Source organism: Cyprinus carpio, chromosome A17, assembly GCF_018340385.1.
Source record: "Cyprinus carpio isolate SPL01 chromosome A17, ASM1834038v1, whole genome shotgun sequence".
In the NCBI taxonomy this organism is placed as follows: domain Eukaryota; kingdom Metazoa; phylum Chordata; class Actinopteri; order Cypriniformes; family Cyprinidae; genus Cyprinus; species Cyprinus carpio.
In genome coordinates, this window is record NC_056588.1 from 28,798,681 (window position 1) to 28,811,621 (window position 12,941).

The 12,941-nt window shown below is 36.5% G+C and overlaps 1 protein-coding gene across 2 annotated transcripts; it reads right to left on the bottom strand.

Annotated features, from left to right (window-relative positions):
• Positions 1–554: 554 nt before the first annotated feature.
• LOC109051440 (TNF receptor-associated factor 3-like) lies at positions 555–12,354 on the bottom strand. 2 transcript variants are annotated; one of them, XM_042774567.1, is made up of 11 exons: positions 12,204–12,354; positions 6,483–6,739; positions 5,343–5,394; positions 5,063–5,167; positions 4,664–4,828; positions 4,148–4,228; positions 3,925–3,999; positions 3,656–3,748; positions 3,366–3,506; positions 1,746–1,929; positions 557–1,645 (listed from the first exon to the last, which is right to left on the bottom strand). In XM_042774567.1, the coding sequence occupies exons 2-11, from the start codon at positions 6,734–6,736 to the stop codon at positions 1,074–1,076; spliced, it is 1,722 nt and encodes a 573-aa protein (XP_042630501.1). In that variant the 5' UTR covers positions 6,737–6,739; positions 12,204–12,354; the 3' UTR covers positions 557–1,073. The 2 variants fall into 2 exon arrangements, with proteins under 2 accessions (XP_042630502.1, XP_042630501.1); XM_042774568.1 differs by lacking the exon at positions 4,148–4,228 and having other exon boundaries at positions 555–1,645.
• Between the last annotated feature and the right edge of the window lie 587 nt (positions 12,355–12,941).

Below are 12,941 nucleotides of genomic sequence, written 5' to 3' on the forward strand. Positions count from 1 at the left end.
AGTTCCCCCCCCCCCCCCCCCCCACACAATACTTCAACTTGACATTTATAAAAACAGAATTCAGAATGTTTTCCAACAATTTTATATTGATATATTTATACATATATTACACATTCAAACAATACTTGTGCAAAAAACATCCCTACCATGAAAAATGATCTGGATTATTGTATGTGTCTCTGGCATCATGGCTGGAGGCATAAAAGCATTATTTCAGACTGTTTTAAAAATAAAATACAAAACAAAATGACAATAGATTCTGATGCATAGCATCTATTAATTAGAACATTACAAAAATAATGTGTCAAAGTGGTAAACGCAGAGAAGGCTAAGTCATGTAAGAATAGGTTTTACATGCATAAAAATTGAGGTTTTGCGTTTTTTTTGACAATGGAACCCTTGCAATGGAACCCTTGTTTAGTGCCAATGATGTCCTTCATGAATGCTCTATAGTCAGGTCCTTTATATCAACTACACAGAAACACGTTCCACCTCCACTCCACATCAAACTGTTCATCAACAAACCACTACCAACACAACAGATGTCAGTTCAATATTTGCATATTGTACAAAACCACCAAAAAAACCCACCAATACAAAGCTTGCCATAATTACCAAACATAAAGGATTACCTTCCAGACTTCTAGACAACCAGTATGAGAGCTGACCATTAGCTTCAAACTCATTCATACACACTGAAGGCTAACATGACGGCTGGATGTTAGTCAACCAACACATCATCTAGGCATCGTTCATTTCCATTTCACCTCGTCCTGTAGATCCAGAGACATTCACATTCTTTTGGTTGATTAGAGTTGATGTATTACTCTTCACTGCATCTTAGATGTGGTTGACATGGGAGATTTCATTTGCTTAAATCTCCTTCAAAAGGCCAAAACTATCTAGCACTGTTGTTTCCCGAAGAGCGCACCATCTCACGAGCACAAGCCGATGGCTCGGAGTGTTATAAACCCAAACCTGTCCTGAGTTCTGCCTCTCTCAGCCCTGCTCTTCGAAGTCTTAGCTGGGAGGGCCACGTGACTTGATATTATCCGGACCCAGTGAAGCTGAATTCAAGGGTCTGGGAGGTCAGAGGTGTCTACAGTCACCTTGATGAAGATGGAGTCGTCTTTGATGTAGGTTCCATTCTCTAGGACAGTCTGAGCCACAAAGAGTGGACAGCCCGAGGCTATGTTCATTTCAACAGTGGGCCGGCGAAAGCTACTGCTATTGGGGTCTGGTTTGAAGGCATCACCTAAGTGTTTTCGTGCCGGCCCCTGGTCCATTAACATTAATGTTACTTTCTGCTTGAAAGGCCATGGCAGCAAGGCGTCATATTCCCCGCGCATGACCACGAAAAAGAGCGAGAGATGTGTGCCTTTACCCATTCCGTCCCCGTTGAGATAGACGCGGGCACACATCTTGTAGCCAAAATAGCCCGTGTAGAAGGGCTGGCTGTAGAGCGAGAGGTTTTTGGAGACAACGGCTTCCTGTTTCCGTCTTTTGTAGTCACGGATCTTCCAAATGAGCGTACCGTTGAAGCTGGCCGTCTCCAACACCTGCAGCTTCAGGTCCATCTCTGCCAGACGGATGTCATGGACACTCATCATATCATCGTGACGTGTGAGCTGCTGCTCCAAGGAGCCTGGTGACAATATTGAAATGTGTTAAAAAACAATGTTGTGAACAAGCATAAGTACTTGGTATAATGCATAATAATTGAGGTGTATGTGACATTTTCTTACCCAGGGTGTGAGAACCAGAACTGGAACCAACACGACCCGAATCGAGAGAAGCTACAATTGAACGCATGCTCTCCACGGACCCTCTCAGAGCCTCCACCTCCTCCCTCATAACTCGCAGAGGACGAAGCTCCCGCAGCTCCATTTCAACCTCAAGCATTTTCTCTGAGTGAGTGCTCATCAACATCTACATACATAAACACAAACATTTAGAGAAGTGTTTTAATCACAGATTGTAATATTTCACAGCTTGGTCTCTGTGTTTTTAAGATTAAGTTTAGCCAAAAAATAAGGGGAGGGGGGTGGTTGGGGCTGACATTTTTAATTAAAGTCAAATCTTGATGCAATAATTTTGAACATGAAAATACAATGTATAAATATTTATTAAATTGTATAGTACATATCAAAAGTTTGGTATCTGAAAGATTTTTTATGTTTTTTAAAGTTTCTTTCTCAATAAGTCTCCATTTATTTGATCAAAATAACAGTAAAAAAAGTAATATTGTGAATTGTTATTGTAGCTATTAACATATATTAAAATGTAATTTATTCCTGTGGTGGTCAAGCTGAGTTTTCAGCATCCATTAATCCAGTCTTCAATGTCACTATCATTCAGAAATTATTATGCTGATTTTGATAAGATACACTGCTTATTATTATCAATGTTGGAAACAGTCGTGCTGTTTTATAATTTTGAGGAAACCATGATACATTTTATTTTTGCATTACTTGAAGGTTCAAAAGAACAATTTATTAGAAATAGAAATCTTTTTTAACATTCTAAATCTTTCAGCTGTCACTTTTAATCAATTTAAAGTGTTCTTGCTGGATAAAATGATTAATTTCTTAAAAAAAGTACCTTATGTATAAAAAACTTTAACATTTTTGACCAGTAGTGTTTATTTTTGCATTTTCTTCTTTGACTCACAGAAATTTGTTTTGCATTGAGGTTCTACATAGTCACTGTCATCAAACAACAAACAGAAAAAAAAACATGGACCAATACCATATAAAGTGGGGTCCAAAAGGCTAAGATCACTGTATAATAATAATAATAATAATAATAATAAAATCATTGTACTGTAAAAAAAAAAAGGCAATTTATAAAAATGACATACTACTGTATCAGCATAACACTAAGTAATATGTTGAACTGAAAAGTGGAATTTTAGAATTTCAGAATTTTTAGTATTTAGTATGCCATCTTTCTGAACATTTAATAAATGTTCCAAAGAGAATCTACAGAGGAAGCAAATAATCTAATTACATTTTATACAAAGGTTAAAGGGACCTATCCCTTTCTTTTGTATAAAACATGTTAAATGTCACACATTCACTTAATTTGTTTAATAGACAGAAATTTGGAATGTTTCTTTCTCACAGCATAATGTGTCTTTTCTATTGATTTATTTAAAATCCAAACGCTATAATTAATTTCCAGGTTTTATTTTCAATGTGGTCTCAGACTTTCAGAAGGCATGTCACAAAACAAAGGCATTAAAACCTGTGTAAGATTGAAGTATTGCACAGTACAGCAGACGTAAGTCACAATATACAAGTTAATTTTAGCTTTACCAAATGATTCAATAGAAAATAAAACCACTACTTGGTCACGGCTCTCACCTGCACACTGACAACCTTCTGCTCCAGCTGCCTAATCTTTTCTCTCATCTCTTCATTCTGAGTCTCAACCTCTGCAAGACGACTGCTGAGGCTGGGCAGAACTTTATAACGCTCCATCAGCTCGCTCTTAACATCCTCTACCTACACACACAGATTGATCAGTGTATGTGTTTAATCTGACTGCATGTATATACACATGAACAGGAAAAAAAAAAAAGCATTTATTTTCACACCGAAAAACAGTTTCTTTGTTTCTGACATGATAAATATAAATGTTTATAAATGTCTACCTTGGCCTCTAGTGTGGTGTTTCTGACCACCATCATTCTCAGGTGCTCAGACGCAAAACTGGACTCATGTTCCCTCATCTCTTGATTCAGCCCCTTTAAAATAATCAGATGCATATTAGTAAAAACTAAACAAAAAAATATTTTCTTACATATTTCTACATTTAAATGTATCTACCGTACATATTTTAATCAACAATGAAGCAATACACTACTGCAAAATAAGTACATTCCAAATGTCCTTTAAATCAATATCTGAACAGGATTATCACCTTAAAGGAGCATCCGTAGCGAATAAATGAGCAGGTCACCTGGGCCTTTGGACAGTCATGCTGATGAATGGATAGCTATAGGAGACACATTCAACTCATAAATACATCACAATTCATTTGCCTTTTTCATTCATTTATAATTGAATTCATCGTTCATGCGTTTAAAAGCAAACACACACAAGTTAGTAAATCAAAAGTAATGCTCAGTGCACTGCAAGCCTACCTCACTTCTTAGAATGGAAGAAAATGAGCACTGATTAGGGCATGCTACAGGAAATGCAGGACAGACTGTATCTTTGTGTTTCTGTAAAGAGAGATGACTGCTAGACTGAAATGCACTAAAACATACTGCATACTGACACTTTCATGGTTCGAGATGCTAATGGTTAAAAAAAAAAAACTGTGTGGGGTAATAATGACAGGATCAACCAGGCGGAAAAAAAACAGAAAGCGTTCTTGAAGTGAAAACACACATCGATCACTTCTCTAAATGACAGTCAGCATAACGGGAGATTCCCCTAAGTTCCTTGTACAAATGTGAAACTCAAAGGTCATGGGACATTAATGATAGAACACAAGGGGAATACTTCTCATAGAGGAACTGAGACGTCCACTAATTCCAATCCAGGAAAAAAACTCAATGACAACTGAAAAAAGATCTCATGAATTTCTAAGTACTTTCCATTAGTTTTCAGGTCCTTTTTATGGGAACTGGGGGATTTTGGGTCATTTGTGTTACCTGTAACTCAGTCAGGGCCATCTTGTGATTGCAGAATTCACAGGTTATCTCTCTGTGTTTGCATTTGCGGCTCAAGTGCTCAGACATGTCTTTCCTCATCATCTTCTCCTTGCACTTTCCCAAGGGGCACGGCACCTCAAAGTACGGACAAACTTCCAAATGGTCCTGTTCAAAAGAGAGAAACGAATTAGAATTTTACTTTTACCGAAAAAGTTCAATTTAAACATAACACATGGAATATATAAATGCAACTACATTCACTATTCTCACACTTAGAAAATGATGTGCAAGTTAGTTTAAGTCTAAGCTCACATTTCTCAATGCTCGAGGCAGGTTCTAGTCAGGAGGAATTTACCATATGATATGTAGACTATTGTGTCTAAGAATCATATGACTTACCATGACCTGCTGTAAACTCATTTGTTCTTTACATCCATTTTTCTCACTTCGGCAGTAGACCTTCAGAGCCATAATTTCCCTATAGCAGCAAACATCCCGGAATATCTATCATAAGACAAAAAAAACAAAAACAAAACATCCATTACAGGTCCTGTATGAAAGAGATGTGTTGTGAGCCTGTTGTATGGCCCACATTACTTTCACTTGGAGCTGTGTGAGTGAGATTTAATATGTAATGGAGTGGGGTGTGTCCTTGTAGGTTTTGGCTTCACTTTCTTACCTTATCTTCAAAGAGTGGTTCTACATCAGCTGGGCATACTGGGTTAGGCTTACTAAAAAAAAAAAGAGTCAGATCCAGCTGTAAGCAAATTGTATCCATAGTTCAAATGACCTACATTTTGAAATAAAAATAATGGGAACACCCAAAGATTTATTTTCAATGCCATTTAGATCAGTAGGCCACCCTATCGTCTACAACAACATACAAAGTCTCCATGACTTTTCCAGTTGTTCGTGATTTACTGAATAAGGATAAGAATTTTAAAGTTGATCATAACTAGAAAAATGTATATTCATTATAAAAACGCACATGGAATAATTGTATTCATTTACATGACTTTTCCAGGCCTAGAAATCACACTTTAAAAATTAGGCTACGAATACAAAACAATATAAACCCTGGTTCTTCAAAGAAAAAAATGTAAATTTAAAACTTTAATTTTTGTTTTGCCTTACTTTAAACATTTTTAAAGACATTTTAAGGCCTCCTTGGAGGTTCGCTAGTTGAGAACCCCTGATTTCAATCATATTTAGCAACACCTGGAAATAACATGCATTTTCGCCAATCAAATCACAATTAAACATCTCTTAACCATATTAAAATCCAGGTGTAAATGCACCCAAGACACGGTGTGGTCACATTCAAATCAACGAAACAACATTTGGAGGTGGTGAGGAATGTTTTCTGGCCCTTTTTGATGTTTTTTTTTTTATTCTCCTCTCACAACGGGAAAATAACCTTTCAATTTTGTCACCTGATTTGTCATCTGACCTCGCATTAACTATTCCACTGAACTACACATATATAATTCCAAAATCACACGTTATCTCTCTGTCTATTTAAAAGACTTCAAAATGTATTTTTAGCATAAAACCTACTTTTCACACTGGAAAAAATGTAAATGGAATTTTCCATATTGCGCAGGTTAGTACTATCGAATCTCTATCGTTGGAGACGCATTGGAATGGAAGCTGTAAATGCAGCCCAGAATATCCAGACAATATCTAGATAAGAAATATGTAGGAAGCTTTTATGCTAATAAATATCTAAAACTGCTTAGCTTATTCCTTGGCTTGTGATACTGCAGCTTCTTTATTATTACAGTAATCATATGAAGCTCACTAATGAACCGTCGCCCACCTGAGCAAGTCTGTGATGCAGCTCTCGCAGAAGCGGTGTCCACACTCAGTTTGTCGAGGGTTACAGAGCACTAGCCCGCAAGACTCGCAGCAATACTTGGCCTCAGGCGTCGTGACAAATCGGTCCCTGAAGCCGCCATGCATGGGCAAGAAACCCGGCTCGTGCCTGGGCCGCTGGGCCATGGAGGGCATGGCAAGAGATGGAGGACGCTGCTGCAGGGCAATCTGCTGTTCCACATTACGCCCTGCGGACATGACCTGAGGAAAAAACAGACAGATTAGGATCTAAACTGTACACCAATAACCTGTCCCTGAGAAAAATTAAAATGCTGAATATCTTCGTCACAGAAAAAGTTTACTATGACTTCCAAAAAACACAACATCCTAAAAGACCAAAAAGGATAGTCTACTGTCATCTTTGGCACATTAAATTCTTTCATGTCCACACTGAAGCTGTCAAGAATTCTGTATTCTCTGGGAAACATTACTGAAACTAAAATGGAAGGGGCTGTTTTCTGACTGGATCCAGACCCCCTTGGCAAACACCAATTTGTGGTCGCTTCACTGCCATTGTTTCAAGAACACAAGTGTGTTTAGAAGGAATACTGTTCAAACCTTATTAAGTCAGAAGAGTTTGATGGATTTAAGGCATGACTACCTGAAGCCCCCAAAAGCATTTGGACACTTAAGACACATTTAAAATGTCAACAACACATCAATCCAAGTGGCATCTGCAAACAAATGAAGCTTGACTTTCAGTTGACTAACTTCACTCTTGTAATTACTTTTACTAGTCCCAAGGTGATTTTACTGGATGAATGAGTCAGTTCCTGTTCACACAGGTGTCCTACTAGAGAAAACCACCGGTAAAGTTCATCACATTAGCTGTGGAAATTATTGGAAATGCTTGAAATTAGCTTTGCAGACAAATATAAATTGCTCATGTAAAAAAAAAAAAAAAAAAAAAAGTGCACAGCATATATAGGGAACTCCTTCAAATATACCATTACATTGCTGTGGAATATAAATTCTATCATTCAAAAGCTAGGGGTCAGTAACATTTTTTAATGAAATCAATGCTTTTTTTAAGGACTCATTAAATAGATCAAAAGTAACAGGAAAGACATTTATAGTATTTCAAAGAAATGCTGTTATTTTAAACTTTCTGTTCATCAAGGCATCCTGAGGAAAAAAAAAATCTCTGGTTGCTAAAACATTCATATTTGATATAATACATTTAATAATGGAATAACATCACAGTAATAAAATGTAAAAAAGAAAAAAAAAATCAATAGTTAAATGAAATAAATGTTTTTTGTTTTGTGATGTAAAAATAAAAATACTGCTCTACACTATAAATAATTGTAATTTTTTAAAAATAAAAAGTATATTTGTCTGTCCACCTTTACAAAAACAGTATGTCTGATACACACAAAACCAAACTATTATAAAAATGATGTCAGCATTTTCATTTCAAATTTGCTTATGAAAAACATGATGGGCAAAGCAAAGTGCCGAGGGTGTCGTGAGAACTATTAAACTCTTAAATGCCGTCTGACATGACAACAGCCTGACTTCTGCCCCTCTGCTTGTTTCACATCTCAAGCCGATGTCAGACAGATAGAAGTTAGTCACATTTTCATATTCTAATGCCTGCCACTGAGGCAACGCTTAAACATTGTGCTTACGTTGCCACATCAACAGCTCCTGACCGGCAGCTCTCAGACTGGGAAATCCCTTCATAACAGGCATAGCTCTCTAGCTCTAATAATATCTCCCCTATGAGCCAGCTATATACTAACCGCGCATGCAAGAAGGTCCCAGCTCCATTGCTGAACGCTGTTAGAATTCCTTTAAGCAGAAGATACCACAGTTATTCCACAAAGAGTGACTGGTATCCACCGCACATGCCTCTTCTCCAGAACAGAGACTTTCAGACACAAAAGGAAACTGAAATTATAGCTATTCATGGTGCATTTTTTATGAAGGTAGGTAAACTTTGCACAAAAATATTTTGAATTGGGAAATTAGAGCTCAGTCATAGATCACTTGAAATGGTTTGGTCTAGCTTCCTGTGACAAACAACTGCTCTTGATGAAAACCATTATTATTGTTGTTTGCTAAGGCATATTCGAGGTTAGGGATCTGAACAAACTACTAACACCAAGTAGCAAACTTCAGAATGCAACTCATTCCCGCACCGACTGTATTACGGGCAAAAACGGTGCTACTACTTTTTCAACCAATCAGCTTGATGATTTATGACTGGTGAATGACAGAATGGCTGAAAAATCCCATTAACTTACATTGAAAAATAGACTCAAACGTTTACCTGCACCAGTAAGATTAATAAAAAAAAATATTTTCAATTACAATTATGGCTTCCAAAAATTATGAACAAAATGATAAAACGCATTCCTTTTTGCTATTAGGGACCCGTTTTGTCAAACATACTGATTATGTACTTTATATGCCAAAAATATTTTTAAATATATTAAATAAATGTTTAGTATTTAAAATATATATAAAAAGAAGTTTTTAATTTGCAATTTTATTCTCACTTTATTTTCATTTATTACTGTTGTACTATTTATTTAAATGTGTATATTTATTTGTACTTATTTTTTTTTGTTTGTTTTTCCATTATTTAACTGAAATTAAAATATCCACTTATTAAAAAAAAAAAAAGTTCAATAATGTAATGATGTTAAATAATCATTATCTCAATATTGACCAAAATAATTGTGATTATAATTTTTTTCCATAATAGCAACATGCTAAAAACCATTAAAACACTTTTTTGGACAGGCATTTTCAACCGATTAAAGGTTTGTTGCCCAGATAAATGGCTTTTGGGAGGAAGATGACAGCCATGTTTGGACAGCCATGTTTGATGCACACACACACACACACACACACGTGCACGCACACACATAGTCACACCCATAAAATTATTCACACTCTCAGCAAGAAAGGTTTAATCCCATATGACGTATATAACACGTTACAGCCTTAGTGAGGGGGTGTTTCACAAAACACTCGCCATGGCTCAACATGCCTTTCGTCAAATTACAACAATAGTAACTAAGCTAATGTCAGCTCTATCCATGCTGAACACTAAGACTGGAAAAAAATCCAGAGTGACAAAAAAAACTAAAGCAAACTAAACTAAAGCAAATATTCCCATTTAGTTCCCATTTAGTTTAGTTGTCCCTGATTTTGTTTCTGTTTTACTTCAGGTACTCAGGTATTTCCCTACCTTTATCTCTCATCTCAAGCTGCAATCTGCACTATGCTGACGTCAAAAATAAATCCCTGAAATAATCCACATACTCTGAGAAAGAAAAAATATCCAACTACACAAACAAATAATAGAAATATTCAACAAAGCACAAGTAAAAATCCATGTACTGGTGGCTGACCGGAACGTGCCATTCTCTACGGATTTCCAGGAATATTTAAGGGGCTTTTCCATTTGCTGCCTCATTCCTCTCTGTCACTGCTGATAATACACATACACACCCACACACATGCACGCACGCAAGCACATAAACACACATTAAGAAAAAAAGGGAAGCTGCTAGTAAACTATTGTTTATACCAGGAATTACGGGACCTTATCCAAATATAATAGAAACTAAATAATGAATGAATTGCATGAACAAAAATTCATATACACTACCGGTCAAAGGTTTGGAGTAAAAGTCTTTCTGTAAGGTTTTATTTGTTTCTGAAAGAAATCTCATATGCTTGCCAAGGCTGCATTTATTTGATCAAAAATATAGTAAAATAGTTATATTGTGAAATATTTTTATAATTTATAATAACAATTTTCTATGTTAATATATTATAAAAATGTAATTTATTCCTATGACAGTTTTCAGCAGCCATTACTCCAGTCTTTAGTGTAATGTGATCCTTTAATAATCACTCTAATATGCTGATGTGGTCCTCAAGAAACATTTATTATTATTTTCAATGTTAAAAACAGTTGTGCTGCTTAGCGTTTTACTGAAACATTGATAAAAATCTTTTTAGAATTCTTTAGTGAAATCAAATTTAAAAAAAAACAACTTGTGACCAATTTAAAGGGATACTTCAACCAAAAATAATTTACTCACCCTAATGTTCTAAACCGGTGCCTTTATTTCTTTTGTAGAAAACAGAAGAAGATGTTTAGCAGAATGTCTCAGACTCTCTTTTCCATTCAACGAATGAACCGTTTCACCATTTACTTTCATTTCATGGAGACATTCAGGTCATTCAGGTTTTAGAACGACGGTAAGCAAATAAGGACAGGATTTTCATCTTTAGGTGAACTATTTTTTTAATGGTATAATTTAGAGCGATATGATCCAAAAAAGCAAGACGAACAACAAAAATGTGTCCCATATTATCAGTGCATTTATAGTTTCTATAATTAAAAAGTTAAAACATGCGACTTTAAACCACGATTGAAAATAAATGAGACAAGACTAGGCGATGCTAGCGTTAAGCAAGCATCCATCCCATAAAGAACATAATACCAGAGAGAGCTGCAGGTGAAAAGTGTAACACAATACATTTCAGACTGTTAGTTTAGAGCCGAGTAGCATCAGGGTAATACAGATTCTTTGAATGTATTTGCACCGCAGGAGATCTCATAACAAAAATGAAAGAGAAGTAAGAAGGGGAATATCACCTCTTTCTGGCCTGACCTTTTACTAGAGGAAGACATGTGTGATTACTATAGGTCACTTACAGGAATAAAACACCATTTCAGATGTGAACACATGATGAAGATGTGATGGGTAACGTAATGGGGTTACTGCATGGGAAAATGCAAAGGAAGAAGTTATCCTTATGTCATCTTTTCAGCCACCTTCTAGTTTCTGCTTTGAAATCAAGCCCCAAATGTGTTCCCTGTAGTGTATCACAACACTTTACTGTGTTATTCTGAGAGTGAAACTGAACTAAGCTGGATTCAAACAGTCTCAGTTTTGATCTGCACACAGCAGCACATGTTTCAAATTGCTTCTGTCCACTGGCTATTTTTTCATCAGTGTATTTAAATAGAGACATATAAATACAATCTGTATTTACACTTTCCTACTTTAGCAGTCGTCACTTTATTATTTAATACTGAATTTAATGCTAGTTTTAATGTTCTTTCTTCTTGGTGGTGTAATATTACCTAATTTACATAACCACATAGAAAAATTCAATACTAATGATTTTGTTTTTAGCATTAAACATAATTGCACTTAATTACAACTCCCAAATCTAAAAATCAAGATCTAAACTCTTCTATACAACAAAGCCTGCATAAAACATCCATGCGGAATTTATAGACCCTTAAATTTAAGAAGATCAGAGATGTGCTCATAATAAAAGCAAAAGTACATCACACACATGCAATGCAAAGGTGAGAAGGTCGTCTACCAGCGATGGCAGAAAAATCATCTATTATAAATCTGTAAAGTAGCTGGTCAGGATTTAACCTGGAAACATGTTGATAGCCTTGCGTTTTTTTTCAAAACTCACAAGAATCAGCACCCCAAAAGATCCATATTTGCCCAGGAGACAGTAAAGAGAGCAGGTGTGAACATCTAAGATCAAAGCTGGACACACTTTAGTTACTGTAGGTGAACCCATAGACTTCAGGTTTGCCTAATCTTACCTTTCACTAACATGAGCTACACGTTATTTTACATGTGGATCTGTGAGATAGCCATCCACTTACATGAATCAGTTGGTCAGCGATGTCGTCCGATGATCCAACCGTGTTTCTCTGAAGAATTTCACGAAAGGAGCCACGGATGGTCCACTCATATGACAGACACACCGAGACAACAACGTCCAAATTTACGCGGCCACGGCTCCGTCCTCGCTTCTCAAACAGGCTACCACGGCCGTGGGATCAAATCGGGTCATTTTGACATCGGAATGTTCCAAAACACGACTCGGTTGAGGTAAACGAAAAGGTAGAGAAGCCGCCACTGTGGCAGGGTGCTGTGATATCAAGTCTAGTACTTAACTGGAAAGCCCCCTAGTCTACTGACTTCCTCAGGAAATCCCCGTCATGAAAAAATTGTTGCTGGTTGTAAAAGGACGCCATAGAGGAAGAATAGGATGCGGCGCGAGGCGAGTGGCCGCTGGGTGGAGCCAGAGCTCCAGTCCAATCCGTCATAGAATCGTTTTCACTTCAGCAGCTCTTTGATTTTCCACGTGTTCCTAATAGGTGATGAACATTGAGATGCATGCATTACTGACCAAATCTATTGTCATACTGAGTAAGTTGAAGGAATCTAATTAAACTGATTGTGTTTACCGAACACCTGTACGATAATTACTTGTGATTACATTTGATGGAACTACCTTTTTTTTGTTGTTTTGTGTGACAGGTCACTGTATGACCCACTAGCAACGGAAAAATGTTGGTTGCATTGTGCAGGGTTATTATAGTCAACTGATCGAAAAC

Excerpts from the sequence above, each read along its gene's own strand:
- LOC109051440 (XM_042774567.1), bottom strand. The coding sequence starts at position 6,736 with ATGTCCGCAGGGCGTAATGTGGAACAGCAGATTGCCCTGCAGCAGCGT. Across the intron at positions 3,507-3,655 it reads ACACCACACTAGAGGCCAAG|GTAGAGGATGTTAAGAGCGA; the intron begins GTAGACATTTAT and ends CTGTGTGTGTAG. Across the intron at positions 1,646-1,745 it reads TTCTGGTTCTCACACCCTGG|GCTCCTTGGAGCAGCAGCTC; the intron begins GTAAGAAAATGT and ends TATTGTCACCAG.